Here is a 20,122-nt window from a genome sequence, read left to right as displayed (position 1 = left end):
GCACTCAGACTGTCAGTGTCAGCTGCTACAGATAAACTTTAAATTTTAAAATAAACTAAATTTTTTAATGTTTGAAACTTTGAAACTTTTAAAGTAATATGTGATAAACCGTGTGAGTATTACATTAAATACTTTTTGTCTATATATTAATTGTTTTACACCTATTGTAATACTGTTTGTTTTCCCAAATAAAGAGAAAAAGAAAACTAAAATTTATGAATTATGAAATATGCCATCATTTAAAATTAAAATCGGATAGGCTTATGTAGGGTGCATTCCACCTAAGGCCCAAAACGCGGTCGATCACGACCGCTAAAATTGCCGTTCCACTAAGGTAAAACTACTTACACACCTAAACTGCTTAAATTGTTCGCAAGTTACAAGAAAAATAAAAGACAGAATGTGGAGTACATGGATTACCGTTCTGAGCTTTATTTCGTTAGGTCGGGTGTAAGCCAAGGCAGCAATCTAGGGCCATTAAAATAATGATTAACGATCTACCCGAAACCGTAAGGTAAGCCAAGTGTTTGCTTTTCGCAGATGACTTAAAACTAGTTTAGCAATTAAGGGGAAAGATGACTGCCAGCACCTTCAGCAAGATATCAACCGCGTCGTGGAGTGGAGTACAAGAAATAAGTTGCCAAATTAATATTCCGCAAGCATATCGTAAATAAACTGCTGGCTTTGAAATACACAGGCCGAAGACGGGCAGCAGCGTCTTTGGTGCGACAAAGCCAGCCCTGCGGTCACCAACCCGCCTGCCCTGCGTGATGATTATGGGCAACATACATAAGTACACACCATTTTTGGCGTGAACTTGTGGAGGTCTATATCTAGCAGTGGACTGCAATAGGCTGAAATGATGATGATGATAATGATGATCGTAAATATATGCAAAAGAGCGTTCAAACGATTAGGGTTTGTTACTCGAACAGTTAAGGGATTCACTAATATTCACAAAGCAATCGCTCTACTGTATGATGCCCTAATAAAAAGTCAGCTTGAGTGTAATGCGGTAGTATGGTCTCCACATGAAGTCAAATACAGTTTCATGCTGGAACGTATTCAAAATAAATTCGCCAGTTTTCTTTGCCATAGGCTTTATGGCGTGTATCCCTTATACCCCTTGATGTATCCAACATTGTTTGTATTGAGCATGGTTGGATACAACAAGTTGGAAACTAGGAGTGAGCTGACTCTAGCAACTTACATTTTTAAATTATTCCGCGGTGTTGTCAATAATCGGGTGTATTGAAGTAGGTAGGTTTGAGCGTACCTCATTGGTATCTACAACGGAGATGACGACCGAGCTTGTTTGCAGCCCCACGGCAGAACCGAACTAGTGCGCAGCAGCCTCCTTGCTCGTTCAATCATAACGCTGAACTTGGCAACTGATACACTACACCTTTTTTATTGTTCGTGGAGTAAATTCACAAAAGTAACTTTATATATAACTAGCTGACCCGGCGAACTTCGTATCGCCCAACAGTCGATTCTTTAATTTTATTATTATTATTTTTTTTAAAATTTTTCTCTCCGTAAGAACCATCCTCGTACTTCAAGGAATATTTTAAAAAAAGAATTAGCGAAATCGGTCCAACCGTTCTCGAGTTTTGCGCTTAGCAACACATTCAGCGACTCATTTTTATATTATAGATATGTTTAAGAAATGAATTGAGTGTTTTTATATTTATTAATGTTGCACTGTTTTTGTTTTTCTAATGATTTGGGTTATGCCTGTAATATTAGATGTAAGAAAATAAATAAATAAATAAAAAACGCCGCCAGCGATGTACTTGTAGGTGAATTTAATAATAATAATAATAATAACATTTATTCCGGGACTAGCCCATATAGTGTTAGTAACAATGTTTTTTATAGAATTCTTCTTAAGGCCCGTGGTCGTCGCGAGTGATCACTCAGAGTAGTCAGTAGATGACGTCACTGTTCGCGACCATATCGCGCTCACTTCACACACAAAATATAGGTGGGTTAGAGTTGGCTTTCATCAAAACGTGGTTAGAATTTAAAAAAAAAACAACTGTCAATGTCACTTGTGAATGTTATCTCTCATTCGAATCGTTAAAAACCAATTAAAAACGCAACGATAAATACCCGGAAATCCATGTTGAATTAAATTCTACTTCAATCCATGCGAAATATTTACTCACAACTCCTGCAGCTGCTTGTTTTCACCATGCTGCCATATTCCGAGCACACTGTGCTGCACACAGCTGACACCTGACAGCGTCCAAATGTACGTTCTACTTAAAAAAATCGCCTACAAGACAAAGCCCGCGGCGTTTTTTACTTTAGTCTTAGAAGTTAGAACTCTTAGAAGAACAGAAATTTCAAAAAATACCTATATAATAGTTGAATAGAATTACATGGTGGCTGAAATCAAAGGAACGAGATGAATGTGCACTATTTGCTATAATAATCTAACCTAATAATTAGTAAAATGATGGACAAAGATGATGCTGATAATTTAATTAAAATTCTGACATTGTATTTCTTTAAAGGTTTACATTACAATTTGAAAGTAAGTTAATAAAAGTAGCTGAGGTGGCAGTGACCTTGCGTTCTGATCCAGAGTTGTGGGTTCGATTCCCACCTCAAGTCTAGTTGTAATATATGTTTATTTACAAATTACATAATATTTAAATGAACATTAGTAAATATGTATTAATTTAATGTCTGTGGTTATTTTTTTACACAATAACATTCAAAACCTGCTTTTAAACATGGATAAACCTAGGTGTACATAAACTCTAAATATTATATATATTCTTTTCAGCCAGTTGATGTTAAACAAATGAGTTGGGAAAATCAAGATAAATTTTTGAATCAAACAGTTAAAACGAAACTTTTCAAAAAATACTCATGTAATCGTAACTTTAGTGTACGATTTTTTAAAAACCTGATACAATATTTAGAGACTGAGCAAGAAGTACACGATTATATGTATGAATTTTTATGTACAGAAATGAATAAAAATGAGAGTAAATACTCTTACTGTCATTATATAATAAAAGATGATTTAAATAATATTGTTACGATTAAGGAAACAAAAAACATGGTTGTTAATGGCACTACAGGCTTAAAAACTTGGGAGGTAGATAATTTATAATAACTGTATTTTTTTATGATGAAATTTTTATTTAATTTTTTTTTTGTTATGATATAAAAATATAAATAAAAATTTCATCATAAGATAATTATATTTTATATATATATATATACACCTATATATTGTAATCAATGACAATGGCATTATAATATTATGACACAACACATACTACTTTTATTTAAATATTTCTACTCTTTTTTTCAGGCAGCTTTAATGTTTTCAGATTGGGCTGTATGTCACAAAGAAGTCTTTACTAATAAGAATGTCCTAGAACTTGGTTCTGGTGTTGGTTTCACCGGTATAACTATAACTAAATACTGTAATATAAAATCAATGATTATGACAGATTGTCATTCAGAAGTGTTAAAAACAATAAACGATAATGTATTAATAAATTTACCTGATTACCAGCCCAAAGATACAGATAAGTCAGTTATTTATACAAAGGGAGACAAATTTATAGGTTTGATTTTTTTATTTTTTTCATTAAAGTTGTAAAAACATCTAATTTTGATTTTCCATTAACCAAAAATTATTGAAAAAAAAACGCTGCAGCAGATTCAATTGCGTATGCAATAGATATATTTTATATTTATTAACAATATATAATAATAATAATAATAATAACAATAAATACTCTTTATTGTACACTACAAAGAAATGTTACAAAAAGGGATACATACGGATAGGAGGACGGAGGGATACATATAATGTAATGTAATTCTTTCTAAAGTATTTTTGTCACGCATTGCATTCACGCACTCAGCCTGTAACGTTTCACTGTTAGGCCTCTTTCTCCATGTAGGAGAAGAAATGGAGCTTAAGCCACCACACTGCTCTACTGCGGGGTCGATGGATATGTTCCTACTATGAGTAACGATTGCTATCAGGTATTTCTGATAACAACCTCATCAACATGCTCTCTGAGGAATGGTGGGGACACCCCCAAGGACAGACATTGAAACCAGAAAGAAATATTTGTACAAATATAAATATCTATCCTGAGTCGGAATCAAACCTTCAAACCGTAGTTGTTTTAGGCAACTACTCACACCACTACACCAGAGCAGCTATATAAATTTTTGTCAATACATTTTTTTATTTTGTTTAAGGTGTCATGATGCTAGATTGGAATAATACTGATGATTTAGTATTCCAATCTACACCAGATATTGTAATTGGAGCTGACATAGTGTATGATCCATCAATATTGCAATCATTGTTGAATGTACTTACATTGATCCACAAAATAAATAACAATGTAGATATTTATATAGCCAGTGTCATAAGAAATCAAGACACATTCAGTGAATTTTTAACAGCATTAGGTAAGACAATGCATGTTTTAAATTATTTACTTTTATCCAGTTTTTTTTTTACCAACTTCTATAAAAGAAGGCAATTCTCAAATTTAGTGTTCTGTATAAGGTCTACTAATTTTGATTTGAGAAAGATGCTAGTTTTCATGTGGTCCCATCTAAAATTGAATGAGGTCTAATAAGATGTTCTTTTTTTTTGCTATACTCATAATGCTTAACACGTTGACTGCCGTAGTGTAAATGAGAAAAATCAGTAAAAAACTTTTTGATGAAAATAGGTGAGCAATATTAATATTTTAAAATATATCTAATTTAGGATTCGATCAGAAGCTGCGTTCCATAATTATTTCGAAAAAACCACATGAGGCCACCGGTGACCTACGTGGCGCCTTGATAGTAAAAATGTGAATTTCCGTTACGGGGGCGCCGGAGCGGGCACTTCTCCGGTCACCCGCACCCCGCAGTCGTCAGTTAGCGCTTGGACGGTGCACCCGTGACGGACGCTCGTGCTTTTTAATTTGTAAGATTTCGTGATTCAACATGGAGAATAGTAAAGATTTCGACGTGAATTTCATAGATATTTCATTAGATGATTTGCGCGACATTGACTTACTAGAAGCTAGTATTTTTGATGAAGTTGCTAGAAAAAATGATTTGAGTGAAAATGAAGAATCAGAGATTGAAGATTATAATATCTATCCTTCAAAAAAACGCAGACGTATGTTTATCCCTAGTGAATCTGAGAGTGAAATTGATGACGTGGAAAAAATTGTGAATGAGAATATTGATAGATTATCAGCGAGTACGTCACAAAAATGGCTTCAACCAAAAGGACATCAACCATCTGTTATAGCATTCACAGAAGTAACAGGTATAATATGTTCTTTTTTTTTGTTTTTTGTTTGTTCTATTTCAGACTATAGGTAACATATTTCTGTGCCAAACATCATGATCCGTTAATGTCATGTTAATATTTGTATATTAAACCGTATGATAAGGTGTATATTTGTTTCATTTTCAGGTATGAGACAACCATTTGCTTCGCAATTTCGAAATGCTGCTCCAGGACAATATTTTAGCTTGATGGTTCCGGATGAAATTTTCGAAGAAATAGCTATTCAAACCAATTTATTTGCAGAACAACAAGGACCAAGTGAAAAGCCTTCGTCTCGCTCAAATCAATGGAAAGCAACCACAAAAGATGAAATAAAACGGTTCTTCGGATTAATTTTGTATATGGGACTTGTTAAAGTTCCTAAAATAAACCTTTATTGGAGTACTGACAGGGTTTTTGGGCAAACTTTTGCTGCATCTGTTATGAGCCGTAACAGATTTGAATTATTATTGCAGAAACTGCACTTTACGAATAATGATACGGCTGATGTGTCTGACAGGATCTACAAAATCCGACCTCTTTTAGATAGTTTAAACAAAACTTTTAAAAATATATATGCACCTAAGGAAGATATCTGTATTGATGAAAGCCAAGTGCCTTCCAGAGGTCGCATCATTTTCAGACAATATAACAAAAGCAAGAGGCACAAATATGGTATGAAGTTATTTAAACTCTGTACATTACCAGGATATACATGCAAATTGGAACTGTATGCTGGCAAAAATAATGAACTAGTGAATACCACACCTACAAGAGTGGTAATGTCTCTTTGTGAGCACATACTGGGCTGTGGTCACACACTTGCAACAGACAATTGGTATACAAGCTTGGAGCTGGCCAATGAACTACTTGATAAGGACACTCATTTGGTGGGTACTTTGAGGAAAAATAGAAGAGGTTTACCGAAAGTCGTAGTAGACTCCAAATTAAAACCTGGTGAAGTAATAGCTAGAGAGAACGAACGAGGAATATGCGTATTGAAGTGGAAGGACAAAAGAGATGTGCTGATGTTATCCACGAAACATTCTAAAGGGTTTTCTAAAATAATTAAAAAGGGTAAAATAATTCGCAAACCAAGAATGGTTTTAGCCTACAACAAAACAAAAAGCGCAGTTGATATGAGCGATCAAATGGCCGCATATTCCTCGCCATTACGTAAAACTGTTAAATGGTATAAAAAATTAGGAATAGAACTTATATTGAATACAGCTATTGTTAATGCATGGGTTATGTATAACGAAAATAAAAAAAAAAAGTGAAAGTATTGTACAGTTTAGAAGAGAGTTAGTGGAGTATTTAGTTGATGCAGGAAAGGACAAGACCACAGAATCCGAAAGAATAGATAGACCAAGAAGACTGAAACATCAATTATTGAAAAAAGAGGGTAATGTAAGAAACACTAGACGATTTTGTTCAGAGTGTTACAAAAACTGTGTGGCAATGTACGGTTCAAAATTAGCCAAAAATAAAACAAAAAAAGTTTCAACGTTTTGTAAAGAATGTCCAAATGAACCATATTTTTGTTTAATTTGTTTCAATAAGTTCCATCGCTTCGTTTAATTTGTATTTTAGAATACCTAGTTAGTTGTTTTTTACTTATATTTCTCATATCAATAAAAATAAATCCTTGATTTTTGTGACGGTTATGTTTTTTCTCTTACTTTTTTCATTTTTGTCCCACATTTCTCACAATATCATAAACACGCCGAAACCACGCTGTAGTAACAGTCTACAGCGCCGCTCCGGTCACTTGTATACACTAAATGAACGATAAACGTGGCCACCGGCGTAATAATTCTGCCCAAAAACAGGTCTGTCTTGAGGTCACCGGTGACCAACACGGCGCGTAGATACAAGACGGGGTCCGGTCACCGGTGACCGGGCTGGCAGTCAACGTGTTAATATTACTTTTCGATTTAATTTGTAGTCAGTTTTTTTTTTTAGTTTGAGAATAAACAATTATTTGTTTCATAATATTGAATAATAATTATATATATATTTTTTTTCAGGTTCATCCAATTTTAAATATAAAAATTTACAACTTATTAATAATGGATATGTAGACTGGGATGATTCAGTTAAGAGATGTTTCTTAAAAATCAATAAGAAATAATATCATCATTTTTGTACTAGAGTTCTATTTATTTTTACCTATATAATGCCTTTTATTCGAAATGGCCTGGTAGATTCGATTACAGACGTATATTTTAACCCTACCTTTATATGAGTTCAAATGAAGACTATTAGTTTAATTTATTACATAAGTAGAACACGCGCCGCATAGTTGACTGAAATTCGCGTTTCATAAACATTCAAATTTATTTTTTCAAGTGACGCTTTTTTTGCTTGAATGCGGTTGAGAATAATTTCTATATGCCTTATATAATGAACTTTCAGGTTTATAATCGTAAACAGCGCACTTAGATTTTTTTTAAAAAATTGTGTATGGAGTTAACCTAATAAATGATGATATCTCCATAATCGCACAATTGCGCCTAATATCCTCTTAGGTTATTAAAATATAAATTATTTTTGATTTTTGACATACTTAATACTCAGGCCAAACGTTCGTTTTTTTTTTTTTTTTTTAATCTTTATAAAATTTACCAGTTTTGTTTTCTTTATTTTTTGGTTTTTAACTAATATCAAGATTTACATGGGTGTATATATACTTTACATTTACTCAAATTAATTGTGTTCTATATTAGAAAGATAAATTCATTAAAAAACCATAGAAAATTAATTATTACAATAAAAATATAATATGATAAAATTAAATAAGGCTATGAATATATTATTCTTAAGACTTAACCTAATGGGTATTGGAGACCTTAATAAATTAGTCAATTAGACTCACAAAAAAGAAATCATTTCATATCGCGTTATTTTGTTAAAACAAAACAATCTCAAAAGGCTTATACTATAGTAAAAGTCATTAATTCTAAATAATAATAATCGGTAAGAGTTTTTGATAATTTATTCGATTTCTTAAGCAATCGTTGAAGTATTTCAACTAATTTACATAGAACTAATAACAAATTGCACACCTAAACCATAGTTTTCCGAGTCCATCGCGAACAGACAGGCAGGTCGGGGAAGACTAGTAGAGGGGGTTTCTTTTTTCAAATGAAAACTTCTTTAGCGGCGTTGCGCAATTTTTTTGTGATGGGTAACAAATAGTTTAACTCGCTTCAGGACACGTGACCTGATTGAAAATTCGTAAGACGAGGGGAGAGTAGAACGCTGGCGTGGCTTAGGAGAGAAAGTATCCCCCTTTCTTTCTACCATTGGGCGAAAATGTATGTATGCGCCTGCTCTTTCGTTTAGGCGGCATAGGGCGCTTACGCGAATGTAATATAAATTGTCATGTTTGTGTACGATAGCGCAATAAATGAATATTGTATTTTATCACATAAATGATAGTACTTTTATACTGATAATTAAAGCAATACGTGCAAAATCATTCCCTAACCATTCCAAAATATCAAAAATACACAATGTTAATATTCAAGTTTTCACTTCTGCCGAGACTCCCGGAGTGCAACCTGTTGTTTTATTTCGAATTGTGTAGTGCTGTTGGCCCGATCGTCCTCGACAGCCACACCGGGTGGGGCCGCCGGGTACTGAAACCCAGCCGTGAAAGAAGGCTAGTTCTTTAGGAGGACTCGGAGTGTCCATTCGTCCTAAGGGTATCTCCAGCTAGATCATACCACGGCTTAATATGAAATCGGTGTGGAGGAAGTGCTGTGCGAAGCGCTGTGCGAAGTCGGGCTACGATGGAGGGTAGAGGGGAGGAGAAACATTTTTAAATATCAGAAAGTGTCCGTAGAAATGCATTAAATTAGGGTGGTGCCACATTAACATCAGGGTAAATCTTAAAGGAAGCACCAAATATTATAAGAGTTAGTTTTCTGTTATTCACATACTTTTTCAAAAAGTAAATGTTAATATATAACCCAACAACCGCAAGATTTCCACATGCAATTTCTGGTAGGCCATAGCCTACTATTGGTAGGTATGGCCCTGACCCATCGGGTCAAAACGCATGATCCCGAGGCCGAAGTCCCACGGTGATGACAGCCCGGGTATAGAGGCAATACCTATAAGCCCGTACCCGGACTGATTTAGGTCAGTCTGAAGATACTCTCCTCCTTTCTTTTCAATTTACGGCCGCCAAAGGTATTATGATAGATGGGTGTGCTGTGCAACGAACACAGAAGAACATTCTGTCTCTATTTTATCACACGTAACGCATTCATGTTTTAAAATATAACCAATTACAATGAAACCACTCAATAATACCAATTACAATGAAATGTCACTCAACTGGCGTACGCCCTGCGCACCGCACAACGTGATCACATCCATCGATAGCCGTGATGTACTGTGGCGTTGACGCAAACGAACAGTTATGCTATCGTACTAATTTCTTACCAATTCACCATTGAAATTGGGCTCCGGTACAAGACTGCTGTATAAGACCGTGAACGCAGCTGGTCTTGACTGCTCTGTTTTGACATGCTCTTGACAGTCGCAAGTTTGATTTAAAATGTCAGTAACTATAAATTTGAATTTGAAGTGCAAACACTGGTGCAAACCAAAAGTGTATTATTTGTGAACATATACAAGTTAAATATTTAGTTTTCTTTATCTTTAGTATTATAACATTTAATACCATAGTTTCATTTTAATTAAATATGGATAACAAAGTCACTCGTCCTAGAAAAAGGAAAGTAAAGGAAAGCGAAGATGATGAAAAACCATTGGTTAAAAGAAGAGTCACAACAAAAGCAGCTGGCGTGAAATCCGCTAAAATTAAAAAAGAATCTACAGAAGTGGAAAAACCAAAGCGAAAAGTTATAAAGAAAGAGTCTAAGAAAGAATTACATTCAAGTGAAAACGAATCTACAGGAAGTGAGAAACCAAAGAGAAAAGTTATGAAGAAAGAATCTAAGAAAGAATTACATTCAAGTGATAATGAAAATGATAACTTTGAAATTGAAGATGGACTTCAAAATCAAAACGACCAATATAACAGTTTATGGAATGAAACCGAAATGCTTTCATATTGTGAAAAAATTACACCATATTTAGCACAAAAATTCGTTTCTTTAATTAATGAAGGTTGTACATTACCGTTTATTGCTAGATACCGGAAAGAGGCTGTGGGCCACCTTATGCCTGATCGGTAATGAAACTAAGTATATTTCTTTTTATTGACATTAATATTTAAATCAAAATGAATTATGTTGATTATCATGTTCTTATGTAGTCTAAGGTTTTTGATTAATTTTATTGAGTCTTATAACTACAAAAGTTTATACTATATTGTTTAAAAAATGCTTAAAAAATTTAATTACAGACTCCAAGAGATATATGAAAGTTATCTAAATGTTATACAGTTTAAAAAAAAAGTGAAATCCGTCTTGGAAAACTTGAGGAAATCCAAGAAACTAACACCTGAAATAGAACAAAGTATATTGAAAACTAAAAATTTATCCGAGCTTGATTTAGTGGTGAGAATCTGCTTCTTTTTGTCATTAAGTAACTTAATGTATATTTTTATATGTGACCACATTATTAAAAATTTTCTTTAATTATGCTTAAAACTTCAAACTATTTAATTTTAAATTTTACAATCCTTGCAGTACAGTCCACTGAAATCACATTCATTGTCATTGGCAGAAAGAGCCCGAAATTTAGGCTTAGAAACTTATGCAATAAGACTTTTAAATGGTGAATATGTCGAATTAAAATCTCTTTGTGATGGCACAGAGGAATTATCAAATGTAGATAAGGTTGAATCTCACATAATTCATATTTTAGCAGATATAATTTATAAGGATGTGAGAGTTCTTGCTCATATGAGGACATTGTAAGTTATTTATTCAGCTAATTTTACAATAATTGCTATAATTCTCTTTGCTGCTTTTACTTGTACTCATTTTGTTACTTATTTATTTAGTTTGATTTTAATACCAAATAATAACATTTATTATTTCAACTTTAAGAATAATTTTATATATATTTAGTTAGTGTAATATTCAAAAAATTATCTATCACAAAATATAGCTTTATTTATTTAAAAATTAAAATTCAAACAGAAAAGAAGAAACTAGATTTACCCTACAAAGTAGTAGAACGAAAAGTTCTACTAAAGATAAACCAGAGGCTCAAAACAAGAAAGTTGATAACAGATCAGATCCTGAAACATACAAATTATATTTTGAATGGAAATGTCCCGTGCACTTTGTTAAATCTTACCAGACATTGGCTATCAATAGAGGAGAAGATGAAAAAATATTATCTGTGAAGGTTATCATACCTGATTGGTTTTATAATAAACTTGGAAGGTAAAGCTACGTCTATTATTAAAATATTTTATGTACTAGCTGACCTAGCAAACTTTACACTGCTATTTTTTTTTTGTGAACATTTTTGTCTGCCGTTACACTGCAATCCACCGCCACAGTGTCATTTATTGTAGAGTATGGGACCAGTGTTACATCTTATTTCACTTTACTTTTACAGTTTAAGTGTCTCTTGGTGCATCTTCCGTTTCAATCTGCGATTTGTAGTGTTTTGCGCCATCAAAACATTGGCCAAGCTGTTTGGATGATGTTTAATTCTTATCTTGTATATGTTTGTATGGGAGAGTATTCTCTGTTTGGCTGTGGTCATGTGCAAGTCGACTGACAATTATTAACTCAAAAATTTTTTATCGAATTTAGTGTAATAAATGGGGAGTTATGTTATATAAATGTACATACTGACATTTAAGAGATTAAAAAAACTCTTTTTATTTGGGTAAAAGAACAGTAAAGGTATACAAAAAAATCAGTATATAAACAAAAACTACTTAGACTACTACTAACAAACTATCAAAAAACAAGCAACGAACATCTGCAACTTTGATGTCTGTTTCGAAATTTGTATCACAATGTTGAATTTTTAAAATTTAAGTAAATTATGCCTACACTTAATAATAATATTCTGAAAATTTTAATATGCTTTACAATAAATATATAGACGTGATTTTTGGTATTTAGTATAAAACCTAGCCTCATATTATAAAGTCTGGGCTTGAAAAATGACTAAAAAACAAAATGTGATTAATGGACGACCCCTAAAATAAAAACTATATTATTTTTTTAACTTTGAGATTTTTAAAATATGTATATTTATTATCTTAAAATTGCAGTTTTTGTGTAACTCTTTGGAGGAGCAATCATTGGGTCCACAGAGGACTTACTGACGCTTATAATCGCCTGATAAAACCTTGGCTCTCCAGACAAGTGAGATCAGAATTAACCAATGCAGCACAAAAGGATGCTCTAAAAACGTTTACAAGTAATTTAGAAAAATATCTATTAACAGAACCTATAAAGAATAGGACAATAGCGGGTTTAGATCCTGGATTTAAAAATGGGTGTAAAGTAAGCCTGTTTAACCTTTGGAAAATAATTTCTCGTTAGGAAAATATATATATTATTAGGTTTTAAATTCTCATGTTCACTATAAACTTTTGATAATATGTTACTTACAACGATTCTCATTTTTAAACTCCTGATATTTTTAAGATTTTAATGTTAATATGCGGGTAGGCCATATTTAAAACTTAAGGTGGAAGGTACCTTCTACTTTTAAAATGATAATCACAGTAAGTCACATACAATCAAGTGGTAACATACGTTCTGTTTTTGACTCTATTTTTAAAGTGCTGCTAAAAGGCTATTCTTGTAGCCTAAGCATAATATGATATCTTTAGAAAAAAAAAAACATTGTTTTTATTGTAAATAACTAAAGATTATAAATAATTATATACGTATGGTCATAGTAGGGATTAATAGATTATATTTTAGGTTGGAATCATAGACAATACAGGAAAGAAATTGGAGGCATTTAACATATATCCAAATTTTACTTCAAAGAATAATGATCCTGCTGCTAACCAGTTAAGAAATCTCCTACAAAAACATAGGTATCAATCGTATTGTAATAAGGGATAACTTTACATAAAAACATTATTTTATTATCTTAGGTTAATGAATACTGGATACAGAATATATTTCATAGTGATATAGTTAAAATAATTTAAAGATTCTAAATAAAATTTCAACTCAACCAAGAGCAATTTTCTTTATTTTCAATCCAATTTTAAATAGAACTTTATTAAAAAGAAAGAAAACTCGCCTCACTTATACAAAAGTATCTTTGAATATAGTAATTTAAAAATATGAAGAATGATTTTTTTTTTTCAGAGTAGAATTAATCGGTCTCGGCAATGGAACAGCTTGTCGTGAAACTGAATCTTGGTTGAAAAAGCATTGTATATCTGATGAAGTACCAGTAATTATTGTTCCTGAACAGGGCGCATCAATTTATTCAATTAGTAAGGAAGCGCAAAAGGTAAACTTACGTTTTTAAGCAACTTCAAAAAAGTTTGTCAATTTGACTGTATTTTAAAGGGAAACTTTATGCTATCGCCCCAAAAATTTTCGTTCATCTATCGCATGTCGCACTGTGTCGCGTCAAGGCCAATATGACGGCGCCCATAGCTCGCATCAGCTGATCGTGTAGCATTTATATTCTCACTTATTTGTGCAAGTGTTCCGCGGTCTTTGTGTATTTGATCTGTGTATATGTAATGTTTTCTGTGTAATTCTCTGTAGTTTCTGTGTAAATGTTTTCATTCACTAAAGTTTCACTTGCATCGTGGTTTCATAAAACCACACAATGCTTTATTTTATTATCACTTTCACTGGGTGTACCGCTCGGGTGATCCCATTTAAATTTGAAAGAGATCTGGCAAGTACTTTTTGAATTACACTTAATAACGCGTAATTGACTATGGAACAATGAGCAAGTTTTAGAAACACTGTTTTAAGCTTAAGTAATTTCTTTTTTCGTTTGCGAGCAAGCACAATTGTATTCAGTTTAAATTAAAATATGCTCTCGTTAAGAAAATACTAACTCTTCATTGTCACTGATGTTTGTCGCTTGTCAACTTAGCCACGCCCCTTGTCTAATTAGATCTAAAGTAAATTAGAATGACGTGTTCATATTAATCAGATAAACACAGCTAATTTTTACGCTTCAGTTTGTAATATCTCATTCCTCCCATTCCACGTAGGAGAAGAATCAGAGTTTAATACATCACGCTGCTCCAATGCAACCCATATATATATATATATTCCCTACTATGAGTAATGATCGCAATCAGGTGTACATGATGACAGCCGGGACCGACGGCTTAACGTATTCTCCGAAGCACGGTGGGAGACCCACAAGGACTGCACAAACACCCAGACCACGGCAAACACCTGTATGGCCAGTACAAATGTTTGTCATGTGCGGGGATCGAATCCGCAACCGCCGGCGCAACAGCCACAAACCAGTGCTGTGACCGTTGCGCCAAGGTGTCGTCAAACAGCTAATTACCGTCGTCTTTTCAGAATAAATGATCAAGTTTTTTTGTTAAAGGAACACCCAAACATGGATCCAAATTTAATATCAGCCTTATCAATCGCAAGAAGAGTTTTAGATCCATTAGGAGAATTAATAAAGGTATGTACTACTTTATATTATTTTATATATAGATAGGATAAATTCGTATTTATATTGAATTATATATAATTTGTATTAATACATTTATTTATAGGTAGAGCCCAAGAATTTAGGCGTCGGACTTTACCAGCACGATATTCCTCCGAAAATGCTTGAAAGTGGTTTAGATGCTACAGTGGAAAAAGTCGTCAGTTTAGTCGGCGTCGATATCAACACTGCTTCTCAAGCAATGTTAAGGTACAAATATTAGCGGGATTCAACATTTAAATGTTTCTATTGATTGTAATATTATCTTTAGCGTTTCGTTTTCGTCGTTTTGGTGCATCCCATCTGGGGAACATCTGGGATCTCAATTTTACAGAAGATCACATCTAAATAATATGACTTTATTAGCAGTGTTGTGTTCCTTTGATGGACAGGCAAATTAAGAAAATTCATACTTTCAATCAAATTCATACCATTTTTATCATGTACAATATTTTAGGCGTATTTCTGGTTTAAACGAAGGCAGAGCCAAGAAGATAATATCGCATCGCCAAGAAAATGGCTGTTTTAAAACTAGAGCAGATATCTTGAAAGTTAGCGGAATCGGAAAAATAACGTATCAACAGTGCGCCGGGTTCTTAAAAGTTTTAGGCGGTCCAGAACCTTTGGATTCGACTATTATTCATCCGGAAAGTTATGCCCTTGCGAAATTGTAAGTAGCTCACCTTTTTTATAAAATTCTCATATTATTTAATATACACGTATAATAAACGTAAAGCAAATATTTATTTTTATTATTTTTTTTAAGATTCGCTAAAAAGATTGGCGTTAACATAAAGGATTTAACCAAACCACAATTTCCCGAGCAAGTTGAAAGGAAAGTATCTAATTTAGATATTGCATCTATGAGCAAAGATCTGGACACTGATACGAGTACATTGGAATTAATAATAACCGCGTTTAAACAGAAATCGTATGAAGAAAATATGATAACGTTCTGTAAACCCGTTTATTCGGTTTCAGTTCAAGCTTCTGAACAACTGAAGAAGGGTATGAGTGTTACAGGTAAGAAATATTATTGTTCATTTAACGTTTCGAATACATTTTTTTTATTTTACTTTTATACACGAATACTATTCATCACATCACACTCGACGGCAAGTAAGGCTTAGCTGTGTGTCGGAGGTCTGACAATATACACAAGAATGATACAATAGCTCAGACTGTATCAAAAATCTGTAAATTTGTTCTATTGATAAATTATTTTTGTGTTCAATAGTCCATTAACCGAGAAGGCTATAGGCTATATAACATACAACACTACGAATAATAAGAACAGTTCATAAGATAAGTTACGAAAACGAAAAAATATTCTTTTTTAAGACTTCCGAAGCGTAGCGTACGTTTAAAAAACTAAACTTTTAAATAACCTACCCAAAAATTGTTTTCCATTAAAGGTTCAAAAAAAGTCCGCGATAGTATATCTCTCTCTTAAAGTTAACTTATTATATATAACCTTTTTATTATGATATTCAAGTTTGTTCTAAAATAATGCACTATTTGCAAAGGTAGTTTTATAGACATGGTGTAAATCCTTATCCAAATAAACACGTTATTCATTACAAGTATTTATTTTTGAAGAACATCGTCCTTGACATCATGGCGTAGCGTGTTTGTCGGCTCCCCGGGGCGGAAAAAAATTTTGCTGCCTTATTTAGGTATTTCAATTTAATGTAGACTAAACATTGCATTCATTATTATAGTGAACTTTTGGGCAAGAACAGTTATCATTATTTTACATTGTACAGGTTATATTTTAAATAAAAAAGTTTATAAAGCTGTCCCTTACACTCATGTAATAAAAGTCATTCTCGCTGATTATTAGTCATAACAGGGAATTACCACAAGTATAGACGTTGCCAGTCGCTACAAAATATCATTAAAAGAAAAGGAATTCCTCGACTTCGCTCCAAAATAAGTAATGAAAAGTTCCGTGTTCCTTTTAATCAGTCTGAAGTTGTAGTTTCGATAAAAATAATATAAAATCGTTCAAATATTTACTAAATATTTTAATTATTTAAGTATTGTTAAATTTTGCCGCCCCCTAAAAAGTGCCGCCCGGGGCGGGCCGCCCCAGCCCCAGCCACATCTTGGCTTGACATCATTTGGTTTTAATGAATATCTTAGAACATATCATAGTTTTAAAATAACTGCAAATTAATAATCACAAAAAATTTAAAGGTAATTTTATTGGATTAGTAATTAGCCAGGCATATGAATCCATACGAATGAAAAATACTTCATTAAAAAGCCAATTTTATGAAGATAAATTTTGTCTCTTATAGCGCTAATTTGGCCACAAAATATAGGAGATAATGTAAAATCAGACGAAACGACGCCGCGCGTATTTGTCACCCGAATTGCACAGTAATGGTTGAAAATTATTTAACTACGTTTTATTCTTAAAGTAACGATGGGTGAAACCGCGGAGCATAGCTAGTATGGTATAAGATGTCGCTGTTCGATACATATTATATAATTCTCGTGTCGCGGTGTTTGTAGAACCGAAACGAAACGGATTGACCGATTCTCATGAAATTTTGTGTGCATATTGGGTAGGTCTGAGAATGGAGCAACATCTATTTTTCATTCCCATAAATATTAAGAGTAGTCCACCCCAATTTTTTTTTTTTCAATTTTTAGATAAATTATTTATTTTTTATTTTATTATGATTTGGCGTTAAAAAATACATACAATCCTAAATTTTCACCCTTCTACCCCCAACCCCTATTTTTAAATAACGTTTAGTGGTAAGACAACGTTTGCCGAGTCAGCTAGTATTTTTTTTTTTTTTTTTTTTTGTTATCGCAGTGGAACCCATTTACGGGTGATATCCAGGACGCCCGGGTAGGCAATCCTAGACCGTATGTCGGCTTCAGCACTTGGGGGTGCAGTACCGACCAAACCCCTGCGGGAGCCTTCAGCCGCTTTAATTGGAGGGTCCCGGATCTGCAGGCAACAGGATCCCTCCAGCGACCGGCTGGCCTCGGCGAAAAGGCCAGACTTCTCCTCCATGGGGACTATCCGGCTCACCTCTGAATCTCTCTAGCAGGACCGGGTTCCCATCCCGGCCCGACACGAGCACAGGGGCGTTACTGGAGGCGCATTAAGTAGCGCCTCCTACGCACCCCCGTTCGTCGCCTGCGGAAGGAGGCCTCGTCGGTGGCCTCCTCTCTCATCCGCTCGTCGTTCTCCTTCTGGGACTATCTCGCAGAAGGAGACCATCGCCGTCCAGGACTTGTCGTCGCCGAGCATCGCGGTGATGACGCTAGGCAGTGACAAGTCCCCTCCGAGAACTGTCGTCAGATCGCGACGCAGTGCCGCCCATCTCGGGCACACCTCGAGGGTGTGCTGGGCAGAGTCCACCGCCGCGCCACAATCGTGACATCCAGTCGTCGACTCCTTTTGGACCGTCCGACACAAGTATTCACCAAAGCAGCCGTGCCCGGTGAGAACTTGCGTCAGACGGAAGGTGAGAGGTTTGCGCTTGCGGCGCATCCACCGCTCAAGGACCGGGCGCAAGGCAGCCGTTACGCGTATGCCATACGGCTGCTCCGTCAGGTCCTCCCCCCACCTCCGCATTAATGCTTCTTGCCCCATCCGGCGCATCCGTAGGATCCCGTCCAACGTGGGGTTCTCACCGAGAGCCCTCCTACCCGAGATGTATGAGTATGTCTCGGCAAGAACCTCCGACACGAGCTCCCACGGGGGGTCGCCGGCTAGAGCAGTAGCTGCAGCTCACGATACTGTACGGTACCCCCGGATCACCCTCACCGCGATGATCCTCTGTGCCGACCGCAGTGCGGCCTTATTCCTCGCAGTTACGCGATCCGCCCAAACCGGGGCACCATACGTCGCCATACTCCGGCAGACTCCGGAATATAGCTGCCTGCAGGCAGCGCTGGGTCCTCCGAGGTTCGGGAGGAGTCTGCCCAGTGCACTCGCCACCTTCACGACCTTCGGTCCCACCATAGCGAAGTGTGGGCCGAAGGTCCACCCTCCGTCAAGGATGAGCCCCAAATACTTCATTTGGGGGCTCATCCTGACCCTCCCCTCTCCGATCTGCAGGGTGGCTCCCGGTGGGGGTCCCTTGCGTCCGGTCCCGCGGAAGAGGAGGGCTTCGGTCTTGTCAATTCTGACACGAAGCCCCAAACTCTTTATGCGGCTGATCACGAGGTCGAGCCCGACCTCAGCCAGCCGCGCCGCCTGCTTGTAGTCTTGGCCCCGGGAGTAAACGAGGGTGTCATCCGCGTAGCAGATGACACCCATCCCGGGGAGGAGGCGGCCTCGCAGGACCCAGTCGTACCCGATGTCCCACAGGATCGGGCCCAGCACCGATCCCTGCGGGACACCGCAGCCGACCCGCCATCACTCCACGGACCCCGACCGATTCTCGAGGCCTACTTTGCGATCGGAGAGGTACGCCTCCAGCAGCCTCCCCAGATACGGTGGCACTCCGAAGAATTTCAGTGCCTCCCGAATCACTGCATGCGGGAGGCTGTTGAAGGCGTTCGCGATGTCCAACGACACCGCGAGCACCACCTCCCTTCTGTGTTCCGCTTCACCCGTCACCGCCCGCAGGCGTTTGAGGGCGTCGATGGTCGAGTCCGGGGTCCGCCCTGCCTTAGGAAGTAGGCAAAGCCGACCCTCCTTCCAGGCCCCCGGGAACTGGCCAGACCGCAGGCAGCGGTCAAACAGTTCCCGGAGGCTGAGTCAGCTAGTATATATATAAGAACTGTAGCCGAAGCAATAACGCGTTGTCAAATGTATAATCTATATACGAATAATGGAAGATACAGATAATAAATCTTAAATTCGTGCAGTCTTAATTTTAAATATTATACCTATTTAAATCGTATTTTCTAAAACTATAAAACTTAATATTTAATTTATAGTATATTATCAGATTAATAATATTGTTAATATTTGTTCAGGTGTGGTTCGTAACGTAGTACCATTTGGCTGCTTCGTTGACTGTGGCGTTGGCGACAACGGGCTTATACATACAAGCAATATGGGAAACGCAACCTTAAAGCTTGGCGATAGAGTTGCTGTGACAGTTATCTCTACACCAAAACCGAAGAGACTACAATTAAAACTTGATCGTATTCTTGATTAGCAAAAAACTAAATAAGCTTTATGTTAAATAAATGTTGAAAATAAAA

At 35.8% G+C, this 20,122-nt stretch overlaps 1 protein-coding gene across 1 annotated transcript; it reads left to right on the top strand.

Moving 5' to 3' along the window:
• The first annotated feature begins 2,433 nt into the window (after positions 1–2,433).
• Positions 2,434–20,122, top strand: LOC123653470 (uncharacterized protein YdcI-like). Its single transcript, XM_045589463.1, is given in 17 exon segments — positions 2,434–2,542; positions 2,798–3,115; positions 3,335–3,593; positions 4,243–4,458; positions 10,025–10,214; positions 10,317–10,532; positions 10,707–10,860; positions 10,993–11,219; positions 11,449–11,697; positions 12,546–12,780; positions 13,207–13,325; positions 13,606–13,753; positions 14,828–14,911; positions 15,006–15,148; positions 15,396–15,608; positions 15,705–15,961; positions 19,892–20,122. Coding segments are annotated over 17 exon segments (3,294 nt in total). The 5' UTR covers positions 2,434–2,461; the 3' UTR covers positions 20,077–20,122.

Source organism: Melitaea cinxia, chromosome 5 (assembly GCF_905220565.1).
Source record: "Melitaea cinxia chromosome 5, ilMelCinx1.1, whole genome shotgun sequence".
In the NCBI taxonomy this organism is placed as follows: Eukaryota; Metazoa; Arthropoda; class Insecta; order Lepidoptera; family Nymphalidae; genus Melitaea; species Melitaea cinxia.
The sequence above is the reverse complement of the archived record's forward strand: the minus strand, read 5'-3'. Positions and strand labels throughout refer to the sequence as shown.